This window comes from Seriola lalandi, unplaced genomic scaffold (genome assembly GCF_002814215.2).
Source record: "Seriola lalandi dorsalis isolate HSWRI2012SDOR001 ecotype SW California unplaced genomic scaffold, Sedor1 jcf7180002054945, whole genome shotgun sequence".
Classification (NCBI taxonomy): domain Eukaryota; kingdom Metazoa; phylum Chordata; class Actinopteri; order Carangiformes; family Carangidae; genus Seriola; species Seriola lalandi.
Genome location: NW_019525496.1, coordinates 2,667,111 through 2,689,073, shown reverse-complemented (window position 1 = coordinate 2,689,073; position 21,963 = coordinate 2,667,111). Strand labels below are relative to the sequence as shown.

The 21,963-nt window shown below is 40.9% G+C and overlaps 3 protein-coding genes across 5 annotated transcripts; 2 read left to right on the top strand and 1 right to left on the bottom strand.

The window, feature by feature from the left end:
• Positions 1–94: 94 nt before the first annotated feature.
• On the top strand, positions 95–1,195 carry LOC111644915 (immediate early response gene 5-like protein). The gene has a single exon (XM_023393888.2). It carries the CDS (start codon positions 243–245, stop codon positions 1,119–1,121), a length of 879 nt encoding a protein of 292 aa, XP_023249656.1. The 5' UTR covers positions 95–242; the 3' UTR covers positions 1,122–1,195.
• An 806-nt stretch (positions 1,196–2,001) lies between these two features.
• zgc:154046 (Carnitine O-acetyltransferase-like) lies at positions 2,002–8,953 on the top strand. The gene is made up of 14 exons (XM_023393925.2): positions 2,002–2,162; positions 3,375–3,644; positions 4,023–4,141; positions 4,735–4,788; positions 4,908–5,073; positions 5,217–5,391; positions 5,502–5,680; positions 5,768–5,868; positions 5,955–6,074; positions 6,170–6,292; positions 7,694–7,829; positions 7,916–7,978; positions 8,077–8,214; positions 8,323–8,953. The coding sequence occupies exons 1-14, from the start codon at positions 2,136–2,138 to the stop codon at positions 8,536–8,538; spliced, it is 1,887 nt and encodes a 628-aa protein (XP_023249693.1). The 5' UTR covers positions 2,002–2,135; the 3' UTR covers positions 8,539–8,953.
• Positions 8,953–19,533, bottom strand: adamts13 (ADAM metallopeptidase with thrombospondin type 1 motif, 13). Of its 3 annotated transcripts, none has more exons than XM_023393923.2 (29): positions 19,330–19,533; positions 18,923–19,028; positions 18,690–18,823; positions 18,312–18,395; positions 17,894–18,018; positions 17,654–17,800; positions 17,401–17,535; positions 16,992–17,142; positions 16,774–16,878; positions 16,517–16,668; positions 16,360–16,423; positions 15,862–15,988; positions 15,612–15,760; positions 15,363–15,483; positions 14,877–14,957; positions 14,602–14,783; positions 14,349–14,505; positions 13,510–13,639; positions 13,216–13,395; positions 12,824–13,022; positions 12,641–12,743; positions 12,421–12,550; positions 12,155–12,331; positions 11,854–12,058; positions 10,590–10,941; positions 10,360–10,503; positions 10,085–10,264; positions 9,399–9,574; positions 8,953–9,285 (listed from the first exon to the last, which is right to left on the bottom strand). In XM_023393923.2, exons 1-29 carry the CDS (start codon positions 19,405–19,407, stop codon positions 9,130–9,132), a joined length of 4,230 nt encoding a protein of 1,409 aa, XP_023249691.1. In that variant the 5' UTR covers positions 19,408–19,533; the 3' UTR covers positions 8,953–9,129. The 3 variants fall into 3 exon arrangements, with proteins under 3 accessions (XP_023249691.1, XP_087026424.1, XP_023249692.1); XM_087170298.1 differs by having other exon boundaries at positions 17,906–18,018; XM_023393924.2 differs by having other exon boundaries at positions 18,962–19,028.
• Between the last annotated feature and the right edge of the window lie 2,430 nt (positions 19,534–21,963).

The window sequence follows — 21,963 nt, the reverse complement described above, 5'->3', positions numbered from 1 at the left end:
AGTAGTGATATTTGCGTATAACAGAAGCACCGCCTCCCTCCCATTGGACAATGTCTACGTGAGGGCGTGGCAAGGAAAGATGAGAGTTGCAAATCCATGCCCTTACTGGGAAGACATGGAGCGCTATGGACACAGTCTACACGAATCAAGTAGGAATCTCAACTAAAGACATAAATATTTCTCCACTTAGGAAACAAACGTTTTGAGAGACTGAGAAGAAAGAAAGGGTGGCCCGGTCGAGGATGGAGTGTGCATTTGACGCACAGAATCTGATCTCCATTTCTTTGAGGAAAATCCAAAGCTCCAGGACGCAGAGAGGAGGCATCAAGCTCCACAAGAACTTACTGGTAACGTACGTACTGAGAAACGCCAGGCAGTTTTATATGAGCAAAAACTTGTCGCAAACGCAGAGGACGCATCACTATGAGGACGTAGCTACAGTCCGCGAGAGGCAAGAATACCTCGAATTGACAGGGAGCTTTACAGAGTTGGCCGATGACTTCTACTGCAACTTTACTGGGGTTGAGTCGGACACTTGGCACTGCGGAGCGCACCAGCCCAACGGCCAGCCTGCAGAGGTGGCGCACCAAGACGCATCTGCCTGCGCAATGGTTTCACCAAATGACTCTGACCTCATGGTTTCGGAAGCCTGTTGGAGTTGTGCAGACAAATCCTCCTGGGAGTTACCTATCCCAAACACACAAGCCAACCAAAAGACTGTCCTGGACTTGGACACGCATGTGGTGACTACTGTCACGAATGGATACTTCCACTCAGACTGTTGCGCGCAGCCAAAACAGCCGCAGGGCGCGCAGTGCTACGCTAAAAAGCGAAAGATGGACACAAGTTATCATATTGTTGATCCAGAGTTTTATTTGCCTGACTTTGGGCCAGTGCCATGTAAGAGAATGAGGACTGATGATGATTCATATTCAGACTCGGACCAGTTGGACAGCACGAACATCTCCAACCTGATCTCAGTGTTGGGCTCAGGTGGACTATCTGAGTTTGTGAGTTGGCAGCAGACGGACCTTGAGCAAATATTCGCCGCTCAAACAATTTGTTTAAAACATACACTGTTGACAGGCAGCGGCTGGACCAGAGCAATCGAAGCATTTTGATTTGTATGATTGTTTTTCTTTGTATCGCTTTATTTTATTTTATTGCTTTCAAATAAACCATGACACGACTGCAATTCTCTCTCTCCTCTGTTATTGAAAAATGTTGATGAAATGTGATTATGTAGAGCAATCATATCCATTTCGGATTACTTTTGCACAGTAACATTTCTAAAGCCAATTAATCTAATTTTCTCCACACAGTATAAATTAATTGTACCTTTCATTTACACCTTATTTTCTGGTGATTTCGTTGTAGGGTATACTGGAGTCTGTCTTTGGTTTGTATTTCCTGAAGAAATGAGTTAACGCTGTTTCTCTGGAAAGATGTTTGAAGAGCTCCATCATGTGGCTAGTAGAGATCTGTGCAGCCTCATCAGACAAACGCAGAGTATCATTCTGTAAATGTATTATTTATATCAGGGACTGCTTTTATTCATCAATAAAACTAACATAATTTAAAAACACTGATGTGTTGGCTTTATAAATTGCAACTTCTGCTTCTGATAAATTATTTCACTATACTCTTGTTAAGTGTGAGAATATGGCTTTATCATAGATAGGCGATGCATCTATAGGGTCTATAGTGACCTTGTATTTTATTTTATTAATTTATTTTCAATTGCTGTTGTTTTATAATTCCTACATAATTCAATATATCATTTGTGACTCTGCCCTAACCAAAACAAACGAATAATAGTTTACTAATGGTTCCTATGGACCACTGGTATCCATTAATTCTTCTAGAAAAATTATTACGACAATGAAATGAGGCAGCTATTAATGCAGAAAGATTTTGTGTGCAGTAGTTTGAACTGCAGTCACGTATGAACCAAACTCCACTTGGAAAAAAAGGACTTTTAGCGGGGAGCTCGCGGTTGTCTTTGCTCGGTGGGTCCGAGGGGGGGCGGACAGCTGAGAATAGACAGTCTGCTTGTCCTTGAGACATGACTGCCCGAGGATTTCCCATCTATATTGCCGGGACAGTAAGAGACTTTAGCGCATCTGTCTGACAAGATGTTGGGTGTTTTTGTCAGATCCGTGGTAAGTCTCTTGTTTTACATTTATTTTAAGTGCGTGATAAAAAACGCAGTAGCGTTACGTTTAGTTTTACGGCATCAGAATGAGTGAAGGGGGTGGGGCGCTGTACAGGACAACAACAATGTGACAATATTATGTTAAAATATAATCATGTTTCGCCACAGTAGGCTGCCATAATGTCCGGTACTCTATTTTAATGTCGGGTATTACTTTAGAGCGTTTTAGAAGCCCCTTATTCCGACATTTTGCATAACGTTAGCCTAGCATAGCCGATAGCATAACGTTAGCTTAAAGCGCATGCAGCTATAAGGACATCGGAAATAGCACTGTAGTGGTAGTTTTATCCACAGCAGAGGTCCTCCTCAGGGCTATCTATCTTTTTATATTCTTTGTTGTGACATGTATTGTTCAAAACATAATGATAACGCTGCAAAACAAGGTGGTCATAATCTTTTTATTTTGAAAATTTATCCCGGAAGTTCTTTATTGTACTCCTATAAACTTGACACAAATTAAAATTATTCCCATTATGTATATCAACTCTTCGAAATGCATTTGTACTTCCGAACGTTTCTCATTTTATAAACACTCATGATAAATTTGATGGCATTCTCTTCAAATTTATTTTAAAATCTTATCATTATATCAAATAAAGATTTGATGTTGATAACCTGCAGTGAGCATGAGAGCCCAGATATATTTCTTGCTTTCATGTCTGTTTGTTTTAGCTACCATTCCAAAGGTTCAACTGTGTCAACCCTCTATTTATAAGCTGGCAAAGCCCACACCAGTGGGTCCAAACAAATAGTACGACTTCTTTGCCCAGTTGTTTTGCTGTTGATTTTCACAGACGTAATCATCTTACTGTAAAGCATATGTATTTGTAAATAGGAAATTAGATCTTGAAGTCATGTGCACTGAGTTATCTACTATTTGAGGCTTTGATTGCACACACCTAATATTTAACAACATGTTGACACCTAGATTTGTGAAGCAGCATCAGTGACCTCTGTAGTCCAATTAATCTTCTTGCTCAACTAGTGAGATTATTAGTAAGATTAAATGTCAGTAATTACACTTTAACATCAGTGAGGCCATGTAGTCAGTCACAAAATTTGAGCAGATTAGTTGTTATACTCTCCTTGTGTAATATTTTTCCAGTGTAATCTGTAAAAGCAAAGGAGAGTTTGTGTTTATCAATTTCATGTCTTCTAGCTGCGGCCAGGCGTGGCGAAACCATGTCGCCTGGTCAGACCAGTAACACAGATCCCAGAGAGGTCCCTGGTGCACCAGGAGGGTTTACCTAAGCTGCCTGTGCCGCCTTTGAAGCAGACATGTGAGCGCTACCTGGCCTCTCTAGAGCCCATTGTCAGCGAGGAGGAGCTGGAGCACACTCGAAAGCTGGTGGAGGAATTTCTCAAAGGTGGTGTGGGGGGAAGGCTGCAGAAAGGCCTGGAGCGACGGGCACGCAAGGCAGACAACTGGGTAGAGATTTGGTTTTATTTAGCATTTCTATGTAGCAGGGTGTCAGCGTGTCATAAAGTGTTTTGAATAAATAAGCTTAAGCCTACGTGCTGCTGAGTCTGAACCAAGGTCCTTTGTAATTAAATGCAGTAAGACTGATTTTTCATTTTGCAGTGAGGTCTTCATGGCTGGCCAGTGGGGGGAGACATGAGAGTATCAGTGTGACTCTGCAAACTCATGCTTAGTTTACGGTTTGAAGTAGTTTAATGATGAGTTAATGTAAAGTCTTTTTAGGGAAGTATATCTGGATCTATTGTCTCAGACATCTGTATGTTTGCAAAGAGTAATGTATGCAAATGTATTATATCCTGCTACCTGACTACTGCTGTGTTTATGTAGCTGTCAGAATGGTGGATGCAGTCAGCCTATCTAGACTGTCGTATGCCTTTAGCGGTCTACACCAGTCCAGGGGTCGTCCTACCGCGCATGCTCTTCCAGGATCGCCAAGGACAGATGAGGTGAGAAAGCAGGATCTATATCTAGGAGCAGCCACAGTTGCAAAGCTCTTACTAAATAAAACCTCTGTAATCACAAAAAAAGAAGAGCCAGTACTTTTAATGTTTGCTGTCAGTTTCCACAATGTGAGTTATAATCCTTCAGTCTCTAATTATAAGCATACTCATGAAGTTGTTTCTAAAAGTGATTTACTTTGTGTTGAAGTGCAGTATAAACAAGCTCATATGAAGCTGGAATTTCAAGCCGACCTTTGCACAGGCTTTCCTTCACATGCCGGCTATTTAAAGAGCTCTGGCTGTCCATAGCATTGCTCAGCTGTTTTTGACTTCTGTGACCCATGGGATATGAAGTGAACATGGTGGCCCCATAGAGAAATACACAAGTGAAGCCACTGCTAGAGTTTTAGGTATGCATGGCACAATAGGCTCATCACTTGTCATCTAGTTACACAATTAGATTGACATTTCCTTGTTTATGTCTCCATTCAGAGTTGATAACCAATAATTGAATGCTGTGTTAGTAGCTGGTGGATGTGTATGTAAATAAACAAGAGCACATCATATAGTGGACAATAACAATTATATCTCCTCTGCAGATTTGCTGCCAAACTGATTGCAGGAGTGTTGGACTTCAAAAAAATGATTGACACGTGAGTGTGCCTGAAATTAATACAAATATCATACTGTTGTAACAGAAATCTCATTGTCATCATTACATGCAGTTGGTTTACAAATCTGCAAATGGATAATTTGAGGTGCTGTGTCACAGTAAGACCCTGCCTGTAGAGTACCTAAGTGGGAAGCCGCTGTGTATGGATCAGTATTACCAGATCTTGTCCTCCTGTCGTATCCCTGGTCCAAAGAGAGACACTGTTGTAAACCACACCATCGGAAAAACGCCTCCCACTCACATCACTGTGGTCCACAACTTCCAGGTACTCTAGATGGTACCACTGTTCTTCTCCTTCTTGTATCCTCAACATTTCAGCAAGATGTTTCAACATAAGCTAATTTTGAAATGTCATTATCATTAGTGCAGTGGCTAAAGAAATACTGGCTCTGTGGCTTTGCCCCCCAGTTTTTTGTCTTGGATGTGTATAACAGCGATGGCACCCCACTGACAGTCGACCAGATTTACATGCAGTTGGAGAAGATCTGGAACTCCTCTTTGCAGACTAACAAGGAGCCGATTGGCATCCTTACATCACAGCACCGCAACACCTGGGGAAAAGCCTATAACAACCTGATCAAGGGTGAGGACCGGAGGGATGAAAACTTATCATTTTGATAGATTTTCGAAATATAAAGCGTATTTGACATAAAATATGTTTTAAATCTTTAAGGCCATTTTATTCATCCTCAGATAAGACAAATAAGGAGTCAGTCCGTGCCATCCAGAAAAGCATTTTTACGGTTTGTTTGGATGCCCCGATGCCTCGTGTGTCAGATGAGCTGTACCAGAGCCGCGTGGCTGCCCAGATGCTACATGGAGGAGGAGCTCGCTGGAACAGCGGCAACCGCTGGTTCGATAAGACATTGCAGGTCAGTTTGAGACAAATGAGTTTACATGTAAGATAATAAACAGGACTATTGACACTGGTTGAGAATTTGAATGCACTTCATCCTCAGTTCATCGTCGGTGAAGACGGTACATGTGGACTGGTGTATGAGCATGCACCTGCTGAGGGTCCACCCATCGTGTTTCTCATTGACTACGTTGTTAAATGCATGTAAGTTCCATTCAGTTGTTAGATCAGTGTTTTGTCCATTTTCAAATGAATCCAGATATACTCACTGTTTCACATTTTCTCAACAGGCAGAAAACTGAAATAGTCCGTTCCCCGATGGTTCCCTTGGCGGCGCCTCAGAAACTGCGTTTTAACATTACACCTGAGGTCAAGAGAGACATTGAGAAAGCCAAACAAAATATGAACATGTATGTGAAGTGCAGTCATTATTATTATTATTATTATTATTATTATTGTCTCAGCTTTGATGCTGTCTAACTTACTCTTTTCTTTCTTTTACTAGAATGGTGCATGACTTAGATGTGAAGGTGCTGATGTTTTCTCCTTTTGGAAAAAATGTGCCAAAGCAACATAAGCTGAGTCCAGATGCTTTTGTGCAAATGGCTCTTCAACTTGCCTACTTCCGGTAAGAATTTTTTTTAATGGTCTTTAAAAATTTCAATTCATTTAAAAGAGAGTTGTTTAGTCTCCAACATGATGCACCTTTTTCTATTGCCAATAATAACTCCATAGATATTACAGCTTGATCTGATATCTATTTTTCCAATATAGCATTTACTTTTTAGTACAACTAGTTTAGTAAAGTAGTTAGTAAATTTGTTTTATTTTTTCTCAGATGTATACATAAAAAAATAATATAGTCCAGAATATTTGTTATGGTTTTGAGTAGTATGTGTTGTCTCTCATTGGGATGCAGGGTTCTCCAAACATCTCTTTTTCTCTTTTTCTCCAAACATCTATGTTTTATTGACATGTCTAATTTTGGATCAATGATCAAATTTAAATCTCCACCAATTATTATTGTCCCCTGAAGTAATCAGTGTTATAATTTTGGTCATTAATTCTGCTCTCTGCTCTGGTGGATTATATATGTTTAACAATGTTATTTCTATGTCTCCTATTTTACCCTTAACTAAAATATATCTCACATCCTTATCTGTAAGAATCTTTCTAACATGGAACAGGATGTTTTTTCAGGATGTTTTTCAGAGCGATAAGATGAGAAAAAATCTTGAGCATCAGCAAGTTCTTCTAGTTTTATGTGTTTTTCTTTTGATAAATGGGTCTCTTGGAGGAATATTATATCACCCCCCCTCTACATTAAGTGAGGTTACTTTGAACCAAGTCCTGTAACTTCCCTTTGTGGAGACCAGCACAAACAACCAAGAAAGGAGAAGAGGATGGAAGAAAAAATAAACAAACAAAATAAATAATAAAAAACAAAAAATCCTTACCCTGACCTCCATTAGTGCTACTACCTCCCATCGGTAGCTTCTTGTTTTCTATGTATGACAAATCACATGGATCCTGAGGTTTTAAAAAATTTGGAACGCTTTCTTTAAAGTAACTCAAAGGCATTTGCATCACATGGCTGATGAGTATCCAGTGAGCTTCAACCCCTCCCCTCGTTTAACTAATTTCCTCTCATATATATCTTTTCTACATATTTTTGGTATTTACTCAAGTAATTATCCTTTTATCTTTTATTTAAACCTTTAATGCACACATAAAGTAGAAATAAATAAATAAGTAAAAAAATAAATGAATAAGTAATATACAGTATATTAGGAGGAAAAGATTTTGCTCACTTAGGTGCCCGAAACTACTACTTGATACATACGTAATAAGTAAATAAGTAAATATTAATAGAAAAAAAAGAAAAAACAAGGGCGATGTCCTACTACCTTCTGTATAACAAAATTCCTTTTAATCTTCCTTTTAACTTGAAAAAATCTGGAAAAAAAAAAAAGATCCTAGACATTAAGTGTGCTACATCATATATCCTCTGTTGTTTTTTGATTTCCAGGATGTATAGTATTTGCTGCTCTACATATGAAAGTGCATCATTACGAATGTTTAAATATGGGCGAACAGATGCAATCAATGCAACGACTGTAGACTCCTTTAAATTCGTCCAGGCAATGCAAGACCCAGCTAAACAGGTACTGCTGGACAACTAGAATTTCACAATAAATGTACAATTTAAGGCACATAAGCTGTCTGACTGAACAGTAAATACTGTCAACAGAACACAGAGAGGCTTGCGCTGCTGCAGAGGGCTGTGCAGACACATAAGGACAACACGTACAACGTGAGATCTGGAATTCATCAATACAAAAGTCAAAGTGTTTTTTTTCCTGACACCATCTCATTAAACTCAGCTCTACACATTCAACATTTCTTTTTTAGGCAATTCATGGACAAGCCATAGACAGACATCTCCTCGGGCTGAAGATGCAGGGTATTGAAGACCTGACCTCTATGCCTGAGATATTCATGGATACCTCTTTTGCTGTGGCTCAGCATTATAATCTCTCCACCAGCCAGGTATGTTTGCATCTAAGAAAATCAACAGTTACTGAGCACATAATTATTTGATGTCGTATTTGTTTGTTTGAGTATTTGCCCTCATCTCTGTTCGTCTCCATGTCCAAGGTTGGCTCCAAGACAGACTGTGTGATGTGCTTTGGTCCAATGGTGCCAGATGGCTATGGAGTGTGTTACAATCCCATGGATGAGCACATCAACATCGCCATCACGGCCTTCAACAGCTGTGAAGAGACGAACGCTGCCAAGTTTGCCCAGGCTGTAGAGGATGCTCTGTTGGACATGAGAGCTCTCCTGGAAGACACAGCTACCGCCAAGCAGTGATCCCACACAGGAGCCTGGCATAGCGTTTATGTCCCACTGGGCCGTATGGGAGCCGCAACTGAACCGGTGCTGGAGTCGGTGGCAGAGTGCCACGCTGGCTTAGACACACAATGTACTGAGTGTTTTGGAGCCGAGTGGAAACCTGTTATCACAGGATTGTGGGAAGTGGAATGTGTGATGGTTAATACACTGCCTTTGAGATGATAAGCAATTCTCTATGATGGAAATTCTATATTTTAATATATTGTGTTTTATATATATATATATATATATATATATATATATAAACTTTAAATGAACATAATTTGCTAATTGTAATAGTATACATTTTTCTTTCCTTGTTTATACTTAACCAGTTCCCAGTGTAGTCTTCAATATGACACTGTTCTCATTTGACTTAAAGATTTTGAGTGCTTTGGTTTGTTTATTATTTATTTCAGGTCAAAATAATTAGCACGGAAGTATGAAAATCAAGTTTAAAAGCATCAGTGTTTCTACTCAACAGAACTGAATTTAATGGCCGTTACAAAAACGTAAAGAAATTTTTAAACATATGAATGGAAACCTCCTCAAGATAGTTCATATTTAGTATCAAAGCCTCATAAAGGAATATTCAGCTCTGAAGCTTCCTTTGGAATGCAGGTAGTCTCCATGAAATTCAATTTCAGCCATATTTCCAGAGGAGTGCCACTGAAACAGCTGTTGGCCTTTAAATACATTGGTCTTTAAGACATCCATGTCCCGGATCTGAACAAGAAACACAAGACAAAATATTGCTGTAGTTATTACATTTGCACATCTTTCCTCTCAAGCATGCACCGTATTGAAACAACAGCACAAGTTAAAAAGCCTGTCCGCACCATAATGTACGTCGACTGGGAGTTGGTGGCGTTGAATACTAATCCTATGTGTAGTGCTTGGATTCTGATCTTCACAGAGGGAGGTGCATTGATGAGCACTCGACAGGTGTGGTTAGTGCTGGACGTTGTTGGGTTCTCAAAGTCGCTGCTGGGGGAAAACAGCTGAATGTCACAATCTGTGGGGCAAAGACAAGGTGTATTTAATCTTCGGTAAACACATGGGGTAAACAAAACACACATGAATGCCTGTACAGTCAAATACAGTCCAATGCAATGAGTATTTCATTTGTGAAGGTCCAAATGTTGAACATATGTTGAATTTGTGTTAGCTGCTGATTCAGTTCCTTGATATTTTTATGCTATAGTTTGTAGCATTTAAAGCTTCACACTGCAGAGCTTCTGTATTGGATAGCATTCGACTGTGCAAGTGTTAACACGATTGTATACATCTCTATAGATTCCGTTTTGAACCTTTATGTTGCACGAGGCTCCAACATGGGACTCAGTTTACTTATAGATGCATCCATTTTGAAAAGCAACTGAAGCTTTCATTAATTATCACCCTTTTTATATCTGTGGATATAAATATCTTTTGAAACAACATACAGAATATCTTTCGTGCCTTAAAAAAGTACAACTCTTGTGCCCAGCTCTGCACCCAATGACAAAATGATACACAGTCTTACCCCGATAGTGGCTCCTCTTTGTGTTTTTCTGTGACTTGTAGGTGAACACAATCCCATTCCCAGGAGTGAGCAGATTTTGACGAACCAGCAGGACATTAGTCCTAGTGGTCAGTTCGCTGCTTGCTACCTGTGCACACTTCCTCACAAATGCCAGTCGGTCAAAAAATGCCACATACTCCTCTGCAAGAACACATGCATAGAGTTACAGACATTTATTTTGGTGCAATAGCTATGGCATGGGAAACAACATTCTCTAGGTTTGTTTAAAAACGTACTTTTTCTGCAATTCAAGGAGCTGGATTCCACTTTGATGTGAATGACCTCATCTAGGGGTCGACCTATGGACACTGTGCAGCGGTTGGGTACATCCTTCAAATCCACTGTGCCTGATTCCTCCAGGAATAGCTGTCCACATGCGCCTGGAAAAGAGCACACACTGTTATGTTAATCCTGCGTCTGCCTTCAGCTCTTACTGAGAATAGGTAGGGAGTCAAAGTGTTTATACCTTTAGGGGTTGGGGTGCTTGTCGTGGTGGTCTGTGGGAGGGTGATGGCCTCTGTTGGACTTGGAGGAAGATGGCCCATGCGGTGCAGTGTTGTATCTTTGTGGCTGAGAGTGGGAGACAGGAGAGGTCCCTCTGTGAGGTTAACCGTCTTGACAGTCTGCATTGCAGTGGTGGTGTCAGAGGCCACATCTGATGTGGGCACCACATCTCCACAGCTGTCCACATAGCAGCCCTGGATGGTAATGGGTTTGGGCATGTGCATGCAAAGCAGAGGGCTGAGGGGCACAGGCTTAGAGGGGCCCAGACAGGACACAGCCCTGGACTGGATCCCATATCCACAGGGCGCTGAACACTGGAGAAGAACACAACACAGTAGGTAAGCTCAGGTCTCAGTGTTTGCAACATCATGCACAAACAGCCATCAATATTACATATCACACAATAAGCAGAGTTCAGGTAGATTGTGGACAGGTGGAAAACTACCATAGCACAGGGGTGTATGTCTACGTGTTCAGAGTCTTCCTTGTAGTTGTTTACAAACTGTTCTGAAAGGACCACACCAGCGTATCTGTGTTTTAGCTCTAAAGCTTTCTCTGGCTCTGCATTACTTTCTGTCAGTGTTACATTATTACTGTATGGTAATGCAGTTTAAGTCTAGACTAGTTTGAAAAGTCTGCCCTGCTTAACCTCACCAACCTCCAGACCTGAAGAGGCCGATAAATTATTTTTGTATTGTGTGGAAAAAAAACTGAACCCAATGGATTTGTGAAAATGTAAAAAAAAAAAATCCACAGTATCAGTTTACAATATGATGAAAATGATGTAATTTGAAGATAATCAGCTAAAACATCGACATAACTGGTATCTATTTAACACACATGAAGAAATTGAATAATAGGAAAAATGATAAGACTGATACCTCAACTACCATGGGAAATAATATTTTTTCAATTTTTTTTCTTACTCATCTGTATGAATACTTTATGTGCTGTTGTTAATTCTTTGTCTTTATCTATGGCTGCAACCAAATGTTGATTAATTTGTTGTTAATTTTCTTTAGGAAATGATGAATTGTTTGGAATATAAAATGAAACCCAAAGATATTCAATTAACAGTGATTTTAAAAGCAGTATGTCCTCATATTTGAGAAGCTGAAACCAGAGAATGATTGACAAGTTTTTTAAATGATTAACAAATAATCAATATATATTTATCAATATCTTATCTTCACATTCTAATGCATTCTTTCTCCTGTGAAATGTACCTGGCTCCATGGCTTCACCTCCCACCTGAAGGTGCAGACTTGCACCAGGCAGGGCACTGTGGTGGCTGGTTTGACAGCTGCATGGCAGTTTTCCTCTGGCACCACACTCTCCTTGCCGTGGACAAATTGGACACAAGACACAATCCTCTGAGCGACACCCAAGTCACAGGACACAGAGCAGGGTGACGTGCTGAACACCTTCCACCTGCACAAGTGACAGTGCTGGTAAGGTCATTTTTGCCTTTCCAGAAATTGATTTCTGACGTGTGTGTGTGTGTGTGTGTGTTTGTGTGTGATTTACCTTGCTGGGCAGCTGTGGGTGCTACATGAAACCACTGCTGTGGGTTTGAGAGAGTCACTGCACTCTGAATCCTCCACAACCTCCTCCTCCCCTTCTGCTTCGCGAGCACAGTACAGCACCCTGTTGGCCACCCCTCCTCCACACGTTACGCTGCAGACTCCTTGCTTAGAGCGCCACCTGGTTGTTAAAAATATCTCACTGCTTACTGTCATCTGTTGGATAGTATAGTACATGCTACAGGCAAATATGAGACTGTGGTATCTCACATGGGAAGGCAGGGAGATGTGCTGCAGATCTCGGAATGAGGAGAAGGTTTAGTAGAAGCATCACAGTGGAAGTCTGGCACCCCCAGTCTGGTCTGGTGGTCCACACAGGAAAACCACACCTGCAGGGTTCCTACATAAGCATCAGGCTTTGGTTGACTGTATCTGCTGAGGACCTGCTGTTTCTAAGTAAAGTAGAGAATAAAAAAAATGTTTCACTTACCATTGCCACAGGTCTTTGAGCACTGGCTGATAACAGGGCTCCACACGTATACAGGATCTTGTCTAGAGCGTGGCACCAAACCAGACTTTAGCACGGGCTGGTCCTGGTGAAGAAAAGCAATGTTTAGACACGCTTCACATTTTTAAAATAAGTAAATAAAATTTTATTCATTTTCGCCTTTACCTCTCCCTTAGATTCCCACCCAATGGGACAGACGTCTACCACGCAGGGTACAGAGTCAGGTGGTTTGATCTGCTTTGAACAAAAGCTTTGATCCACCTCAACATCCTGACCAGCTTCTGTCCGAACACATGACACGACACGTTTCGCTTCTCCTGGCCCGCACACTGCCGAGCATTCCCCTGGCTCCGATACATGCCATCTGTGAACACACAGAAGTGGGTTTTCACATGAAAACTCTATTTATTTCACAAATGCTAATATTGTTCAAACTGAGGCAGCAGGATAACACCTGAAACCATTCGTACTCTGCGGTCAAAGGAAGGTATTTGATCCATGCACTTGGCATTTAATAAATACACTTAATGATCAACAGCAGAGTGTAGACTTTATACCTGGCTGGACAGTGTTGCAGGTTACATTTTTCGACAGCGTTTGGAGCTGTATCAGGTGGGCATTCAGAATCTGGAACATTCACCTCATCAGCTCCATGTTTCTGGACACATCTTACAGGACGCACCCTCTCTCCTCCGCCACAGGAGGCACTACAGGGCCCAAATGTCCCTGTATCCCACCTGTAAAACTCAATTATTCAATTCAGTCAGTCAGTTGTTGTGCACCAATATGTGCTGAACTGTAAGTGTATGTCAGTCCAAAAGCAATGAAACAGAGATGAGTATGAACCTAACCTTGGGGGGCAGGGTGAAAGCTGACAGGTTGTATGGAGTGGTGCAGGTGGCAGAGGTGTCTCACAGTTGTGTTCTTCCAGGTGGCTGTTGGTATCTTCATCTGCACAGACGTATACATGCTTCTGTATACCTGGAAAAAAAAATAATTGGGAAAAGAAAAAATAGCTCAAAGTACACTGTCAATTAAATTATCCATTTTGCTGCTGCTTTGAGTTCTGAAGCAGTTTTTTTTTTTTTACATTTCAGACTTAACAGTGTTGCATGGCTTTACTGTGAACATTTATAGCAAAGGGGAACGTTTACAAGACTTAATTGCAATATTTAAAAAATGACTTGTGTGGTTAGGAGTTGATGTTGAGGATATTTACAAGCGAACAGCATGTACAGATAAAGAAAAGAAAAAAGAAAAGAAAAGAAAAAATAAATACTGCATATTAAACAACAGTTTCATATTTTTGCATTTAACTGTACTGTATGTGATCGTGCAGTTAATCAGTTCAGTGGACATTTGGTGGTATTTTTCTACTGAAAACATCTGAGATTAGAACAATGATGAAATGAATTGGGCATATTCAACACTTTAGAGTCCTTACAACAGAGAGACACTAAGTACAGGATAAAAGCTTGCTCAAAAAGGTCATTATTGTTGCACACTATTATACAAAAACCTCTTTTCTGGGAACTCATTTGTGAAAGCTGCTGGCTCTTAAAATAAAAAAGCTAAGACTATAATGTGCAGCCAGTCTGTGAACTTACAAGAGCATCAGCTGCAGAAAGCATTGTATTAAGTTGGGTGTTCTTTTTTATGCTTTTCAGACTTGTGATTAGGAGTTTCTCACCTAATCCACAGGAGACAGAGCAGGGTGTTGTAAAGACGACCCATTTGCCTTTAGGTGTGATGCCTGTCAAGTCACTGTTTCTGGTAGGTACATAGTAGTGATAACTAATGTTTGGATTTGTCTTCTCGCCATATTCTTTTCCATATTTGCGATAGACCTGCAAAGAGAAAAATAAGTGTAACATTTTTGCAGACAGGAAATACATGTGAAACTATCAACCCCTCTCTTAGTCAGTCTGTTTGCCTCTCCTGACCTGTATGTTTATGTCCTGTTTCAGCGGGCCAGGCAGCAGCAGTTCCTCCATCGCGGGCAAAAGGTCAGGGGTCAGGTGAAGGCGGTATTCTAGGCGGTTATCATCCAGTGGGGAGGGGTGAGTCATATTCAGTGCCATGGTGCCAGTTCCAGACACAATGTACCGATCCCCAACCATGACAGCTGCGGACACAAATGCCAAAAACAATTTGTAAGTTTCTGTTTTGCGACACCTATTGTAGAAACATAAATATCCTGTAAAGTGATGACACTCACCCATGTGAGTGAAGAGAGGTGCACTGTTTACAATATGAGCCTGTGAGGCATTCACTGGCAGAGAGAGGAAGGTGGTGTACTCTGAAACAGAAAGCACTGGATTGTAACTATAGCTGTGACAATACAGAAATTAGAGATGTTGATCTATTATTATTAATACATCTATTGATTTTTTTTTACAATTAAAGGGGTTAAGCATTTTGTCTGTGCAATGTATGAAATTAGTGAAAACTGCCCATGATACACTATGTTCCTTGATCACAGGAAGAAATCTTAAAATTGCTTGTTTTGTCTGGCAAACAGTCAATTTACAACAATTTACAGTCAAATAAAACAGCAAACCATCACATTTGACAAGCAGGAATCAGAGAGTATGTGATACTTTTGCTTAATAAATTATTTAAAAGATTAATTGATGATCAAAAAATTGTCAATTCATTTTCTGTCACTGAATGTGTTCAATAATTACACACTGTTGTTTGCTACCTCGCGCCTGACCACCAGTGTAGGAGTCAGAGGTCAAACTGCAGGACGACCCATCTCCACCACACACCCCACACACATCCCTCACTTTCCCAGAGTGTAGCACACCATCACAGCCAAACAGCTGATCAGAGAGAAACAGTAAATTTAAAAAGGTGTGTGAGAGACTGAGTGTAGAAAAAAAAAAGGTGTGTGAGAAAGTAAGATTGCATCTGCTCTCTGGCATGTTAGGTCTTGTTGAGTCATCTCTACCTGGCATTTCCCTCTTAGACAAGCAGCTGTAGAGCCAAAGGGAGGCGGACTGTCTGACTCACAGCGAGTCCCATCCACAAACTGAGAGCCACGACTCACTATGAAGTTTTCTCCATGTGACTGGCACATATATCTGCACTGCTCATCCCCTGGTTATGACAAGGACAGTTGAGAGAGAAAAAAAATACTGGAGATACAGTCTTTGTCATTTTACACATGAAAAAAAACAAACTGTTTTCTTTAGGCCCACCTTGTGCAAAACCTACAGCAGGGATCCACGTGTAGAAGGAGACAGTGTTTGGTAGCAGGTAAAGGGGCTGGAGGTCTGTCTGGGAACACTGCTCTGCCATGAAATCTAGCTGGGTGCGCTCACACGGCTACAGCAAAAATGAAAAACAAGGAATGTTTAACTTTTGTATCCTGATGATAGTGTTTCAAACCACCACCCAACAGTAGCAGAGGCATACATGACAGTACATTTCTCTTCATCTAAAACTGATTGGAAGGACTGCTCACTTTGCCCCGAACTCATGGTCTCACTTTTAAATTACTTGTCTGCCTCCAATTATCTGAGTCATCCCATCAATACTTGTATTTTTGGAGGCCTCTTATGGGCGAACAGGCTGCGAATCACTAACAAAAAAAATCATTAAAACGAGGGACAATTCTTGGTACAGTGATCCACTAAGCAAACAGAATTGACCTACTGTATGGAGGCCCAATGTTAACATAACCAGTTTGAACTTACCTGCTGGTGACAAAGTTCAGCATCAATATCCAGACCCTGACACTCATTCCCTCCAAAAGCAGGTCTGAAAATCAGACATGACAGATATTTTATTTGTTGTCAAGAATGATGGCACTTCAGCACCATGTTTCACTGATGTTTGCAGTACATTTGCTACCTTGGGTTGTTGCATTGCCGTGTGCGGCGAGTGACTCCCCCACCACATGTCCGTGAACAGGGGGAGAACTCAGACCAGCTCGACCAGGAGCCATGCACCACCACAGAGGAGCTGAGCTCCTCTGGAGACACACAACGCCCCTTCAGACACCACTGCAAGAGAGGATTGAACCTCATAACAAATATGCTTGTGCCTACTTTATGTAAATAATGACACTTGGGAAAATACAGAATTACTCACTCATCACAGATCAGTACCTGATTTGGTGCACACTCTGTACCGTCCAGCAGTGGCACCAGGAGACGTTTGCAGGAGCTGTCGTCATCAGGGTTAATTTGACAGGACAGAACACGACAAACTGGCTGATGAAAATGAAAACCAATGTTAAAAACAAGGCTAGACGTGTGATAATAATGTCTATTTTTGATGTGAAATGCCACCTGGTGGTGTTAAGCTGCTATTACAGGTGACTTACCAGGTCAGGATTGCTGAAAGAGCATGCTCTTGCGGTGCTACCAAAAGCTATACGACACTGATCATCAACTCCATAGTAGAGACCAGGCTTCCAGTCTTGTAGGGAGCCTGCCATTGCAGGCAGGTCGTTCACACATCCAGCCTTCCCTTCACTGGGAACACAAATGCATGTGACATGTCATTCCCAAAATACTTACAGTATATCACACCAAAAGACTTAATCAGTTTTTCTATACTTGATGTTTTAATGAATTTCAACTCAAAACCAAATTAAACATCCTCAAAATGTGAACCTAAGGTGAAAACAATTAGATATGACTCATAGATGAAATGCCTTTTCAACAGTGCCAGGTCTGCATGATGAATGAGAGACATTTTCATGCACAGCTGCTCTGCACAGGTTGGCCCACCTGAAGAATGTGAGCAGCTGCTGTCTGCTGCAGGGGGACCAGGTCAGATCCACACTGTTGTAGCCTCCATCAGAAGCCATCATGAACCCACTCCTGCCGCAGGTGTTTCCCACTCCATCATGGTTGATTCCGAAACTGGGTGAAATTATATATGCAATCACAGATACTTAAAAGAAATCACTGCCTAATGAGTTTTATAAGTTGAAATGTAAATTTCAAAACAGATATGTTACTTCTTTGAATCAGCTTTTACCTGTGGCCAATTTCATGAGCAATTGTGATCCCCAGGTCAAAGCCTGTGTCCTCTGTGATCACACAGCTCCACTCACTGGAGCAAGCCCCACCCAGCTGCGCTACTCCCCTGACCTGCTTGTTCCCATCGGGCAACACCAGGTCATACCTGTTTGCGATGGAAGATATACCGTAAAATATGGTTCGTCCGTCCATGTAGTAAACATATATTTATAATACAGCCAGGTACACGCCGTCATACCTCGTAACGTACAACAAAAGATCAGCATGTAGCGGGTCTGAGTCGTTGGGGGGGTTTATCCTTCTGCCCCAGTCACACACACTTCTAAGAGATGAGGTGATGTTGGTAGACATTTGTATCTCTGGCTAGAAGAAGGAAGACAGTAACAATAGAGGACAGACGCTGCTAAGAAAACCAAAAGAATGTTGTGATGGTCTTCTCTCCCTCCATCTTAGCTCTCTAATCTTCTATCCACCACATTTATACCCTCTACAGAATAACCTTATATTCAATAGTAGCAGGAATGTAAGCTTATTCTACTGGTGCACACATTCAAAGTCACACTGGACAACAGAATTAGCTGAATACCAAAATTACATGTGCAGCTATTGAATTTTAGGGCACTAACATACCACAAGTAAAACAAAGAGCCACTTACCTCTGGCTCCGACAGGATGATTGTGCGGACCAGGTGCACCCGCATGTTGGCGCCCAGGGTCATGTCTCTCAGCAGCTCTGAGGCCTGGGTTGAAATTGATATATAAGTCAGTTTAATATATTTCAGGATGCTCAGAGTGTAATGGGAGTATAGTATTGCGGTGCTCTCTCTAGAGCTGGTTCTGGAAACATTTCAGCATATAACGTCTGAACTGAGTTTTCTCTCTAACTTGAGTTGCTTTTTATTTGTTTCCATTATATCGTTTCTCCTATACTAGCTATCCTTGTACATTAGTTTCAAGGTGTATAAATGGCTATCAATACAACACAGGCTGCTTAGATACCTGTCTATTTACTGTATGTTTGTGATCAGACTTACAATATTGAGATTGGTGAGGATGTATCTTTCTGTATCCTGCTTGTGGACCTGCTGGACATCAGGCCCTACCACCACCAGCAGTTCCAGGTGGGTTATATCAGGCATCAGTGCTGACCGACGCAGCCGCCCACTCTCTGAGAACAAAAAGTAAACGCAGTGGTAACATACACCATTGATTTGCTTGTGTATATAGTTATTTTTATTTACCTTACGTTATAGCGTGCATAATATACTTGTGATTGATGTCTTCATGCTGCCATAGGAACACATACCAGAGGCATCAGGAGAAGAATCAGGAGAGGAAACTATGTCTCTTTGACTGGAGGAGTGACGGGATAGCTTTTGGAGGGAACAAACAATATCACAGTTTTTAGCTCCTTTAGAAACAGATGCTTTGTGACTAAATTTAGATCTGTGGCCCAAAATACTGAATGAAAACACAAAAATAATTTTAGGCTTTTTGGTTTTTAGTGGTCACCATGTAAATCCAGTAAAACATGGTTATGACTCTCGGCAGGTCGTTGGATTTCACAGGATGATAAACAGCTTAAAGTTGAAGAGTTCAATGTACTTTGCAGAAGTCCAGAGCAGTGGAATCAGTAACCGCTTTGCTCCTGTTCACCCGCGGCTTTCCACCTACCTCGTCCAATGGAGATCTCATTAGAGCGCTGAAGCCAGGCCGCAGTAAAAGCAGACAGAGCAGAGTCATAAAAACCATGTTTCCCCTCTTCCTGTGCGTCTACCTGCTCTGCTATAGTGCTAGGACAATATGCGATCCTCCTACTCAGGCAGGACAAAGCCCAGCCAACGGGGTATGAGTAACATGTGTTTATGTAAAGAGTAGGGACAAAGTTGATGAGTGACACACGTCATTTGCTGTTATCTTCCAACTGTGGGAGCAAGGGGACAGCTCTCATTGGTTGGCTCTTTTTTTTTTTTCTTGTCTTTTTTTTTGTATGCAATGACTAATTTGTGTCATTTCTTGTCTTTCGTCACTGAGCAATAAAGACTTCTTTAATGACAGGAGAGAATCAGTGTTAGCAGTTGCATGCTTTATTTAGAAACCAAAATCCCCCCTTTTGGGATTGTACTCATATTTTTATTTAGGCCTTTCACAGCTGCAATCACTGCTGAATTAATCCTAATTATCATAAATAATATTAAGTGTTATTTCTTGATGTGGCCATTAGAGGGCAGTCACAATCCTGGAAGAAACTGAGAGGGAACAGGAGCACACACACACGCATTCCTCCACAAGTGTGTAACAAAATAACATCCTCTATGTCCATGACAGATGTAAAACATTATCTAATGCTAAATTGCTCATTTGGAACATAGGAGATTCACACTGGAAACACAACAACAACAACAACAGCAATAACAACACCAGCAACGGTAAAGCTAGAACTGACAAGCTTATTCCTGTGGATCAGAGATATAATTATTTTCTTTTACTACTGAAACAGGGCCAGATGGAAGACTTTTCTCTCTAACTTCAACTACAAGTAGTGATTCCTTTTTACATGATTGATGGTAATTTTAAATATATCCCTATGCTGATTGTACAAATACAGTCAAACTAGGGCAACCATTTCTTCTTGCTATGATAATGACACAGATGTCCAGCTATAACAAGAATGTATTCCACCCTTCAGATAAACTCTAAAATCCAGAAACTAAACTGAAGAAAGCGTTGAAACCCCCCCATCCCTCCCCTCTGTCCCCTTCATTCCTGAGGGGGTATAGTTTATCTCCATAAAGCAAGGATTCAAGCCCATCTGCCATTAGTCTGCCAGATATCTGCCCGTTGTCAGTCCGAATTAACAGCTGGGTGTCACAGGCATTACACCAGCATCACTACTCCACTAAAACCTCAATGCCCTGCTGGATTTATCGAGCACAACAGACTGTGATAAGTGTTGTTGGATCCTCATGCCCATGTCTGTGCAGAAGAGGGTAGGGATTGTATATTTATGATGTCCTAAATTATATATATCTAGCCATATGGGATGCGCAAGTGGGCACAACAGATGATGCCTCGGGAAAATGTTGGTTGGTTGCAGTTGGTGAAGAAGGAGAAAGTTGTTCGAGGAACGAAGTTAAACACAGAAAACTAATCTCTGTTATTCTGCCAGATGGATACAGTCACTTTTTTGTTGCCCTGTTTCTTCTGATTTTATTGTCAAAATGTATAATTAATATACTCCAGAACCATCCAAAAGGTATGTTAGTTGTTACAACCTTTTGCATAGACATCTACCTAACGAGATTTTGTGTTGCGAAGGCCAACCTCTTAGCATTTAATTTTGAGATGCATTTATGTAGAGTGGCTTGTACATAAAAAGGTTTCTCGTTCATCTGCTTTTCATTCCGTCCATCTGTCACACTGTTGTAAAAGATTCATGTGTGCAAAATCTATAAATGTTCACCTGCCTGTTTATGGCAGCTCATCACCTAAAGTCTTTATGTTTGGATACGGAGGATAAGCATCAGTGCTAGAATTTTACTGTATTTCTTTGACAGGAAATGATTAAGGATGTTAAATTCTGAAGCTGGCAAGGGAACCTTGCTCACTAAGCTCATGCTTGACAGACTGAGCAATAAAATATTTGAATCTCTTGCCTTGACCATGACTTTTTTCTTCATCGTGCAACCTACCAATTGTTATTATAACCAGAGGGCCTTGGTTAAATCTAGCACACCTTTGATGTCTGACTCACTGAAACTGCGTTTTTTGTTCAAAGTTTGGTGTGTTACTATTTATAAAACTGCCAGAGTGATGGATCAGACGTTAAATCAAAGTTACAGTCATACATAAAAATATCACCAACAAATGGCCTCATAACATCCGCTTTTCAAATATACGGATGTTTCTCTCAATCGGTATTTGCTTTGTGTATGAGCCACTCTGTCTTCACGTTGTACTGCAAGAAAATATGTTAAATGTGAGAATATTTTCTCCCGCTGATGTACGTTTTCCTGCTAATTGAGACTAATATGGTGTTGATGGTATATTGTCAGCTCTGAGATGATGACTTTCCAGTATGTAATGCAATACCGATTGTGCTAAAACTCAGTGCCACTACAAATTATAAAGATATTTTTCAGGCAGTGTTTTCTTTCCAGTAGTTCCCCAGCTGTTTTAGCATATGACAGCATATCATAGTGATTCGAGGATGCTGCAGGGGCATTTAATAATGCCCATGATGATGATGATTTAATGATCATGGTGTGTGGTTTCTGATAAATGGACAAATATGTGCAAGTAATTACA

What these genes read in the sequence shown, in the direction of transcription:
- LOC111644915 (XM_023393888.2), top strand. Translation starts at nt 243, where the DNA reads ATGGAGTGTGCATTTGACGCACAGAATCTGATCTCCATTTCTTTGAGG.
- zgc:154046 (XM_023393925.2), top strand. Translation starts at nt 2,136, where the DNA reads ATGTTGGGTGTTTTTGTCAGATCCGTG. An exon ending in GTGTTTTTGTCAGATCCGTG is followed by an intron (nt 2,163 to 3,374) that starts GTAAGTCTCTTG and finishes CATGTCTTCTAG; the next exon opens with CTGCGGCCAGGCGTGGCGAA. An exon ending in CTATAACAACCTGATCAAGG is followed by an intron (nt 5,392 to 5,501) that starts GTGAGGACCGGA and finishes ATTCATCCTCAG; the next exon opens with ATAAGACAAATAAGGAGTCA.
- adamts13 (XM_023393923.2), bottom strand. Translation starts at nt 19,407, where the DNA reads ATGGTTTTTATGACTCTGCTCTGTCTGCTTTTACTGCGGCCTGGCTTC. An exon ending in ACATCTCCCTGCCTTCCCAT is followed by an intron (nt 12,332 to 12,420) that starts GTGAGATACCAC and finishes TTTAACAACCAG; the next exon opens with GTGGCGCTCTAAGCAAGGAG. An exon ending in AGGTGAAGCCATGGAGCCAG is followed by an intron (nt 10,942 to 11,853) that starts GTACATTTCACA and finishes GTTCTTCTCCAG; the next exon opens with TGTTCAGCGCCCTGTGGATA.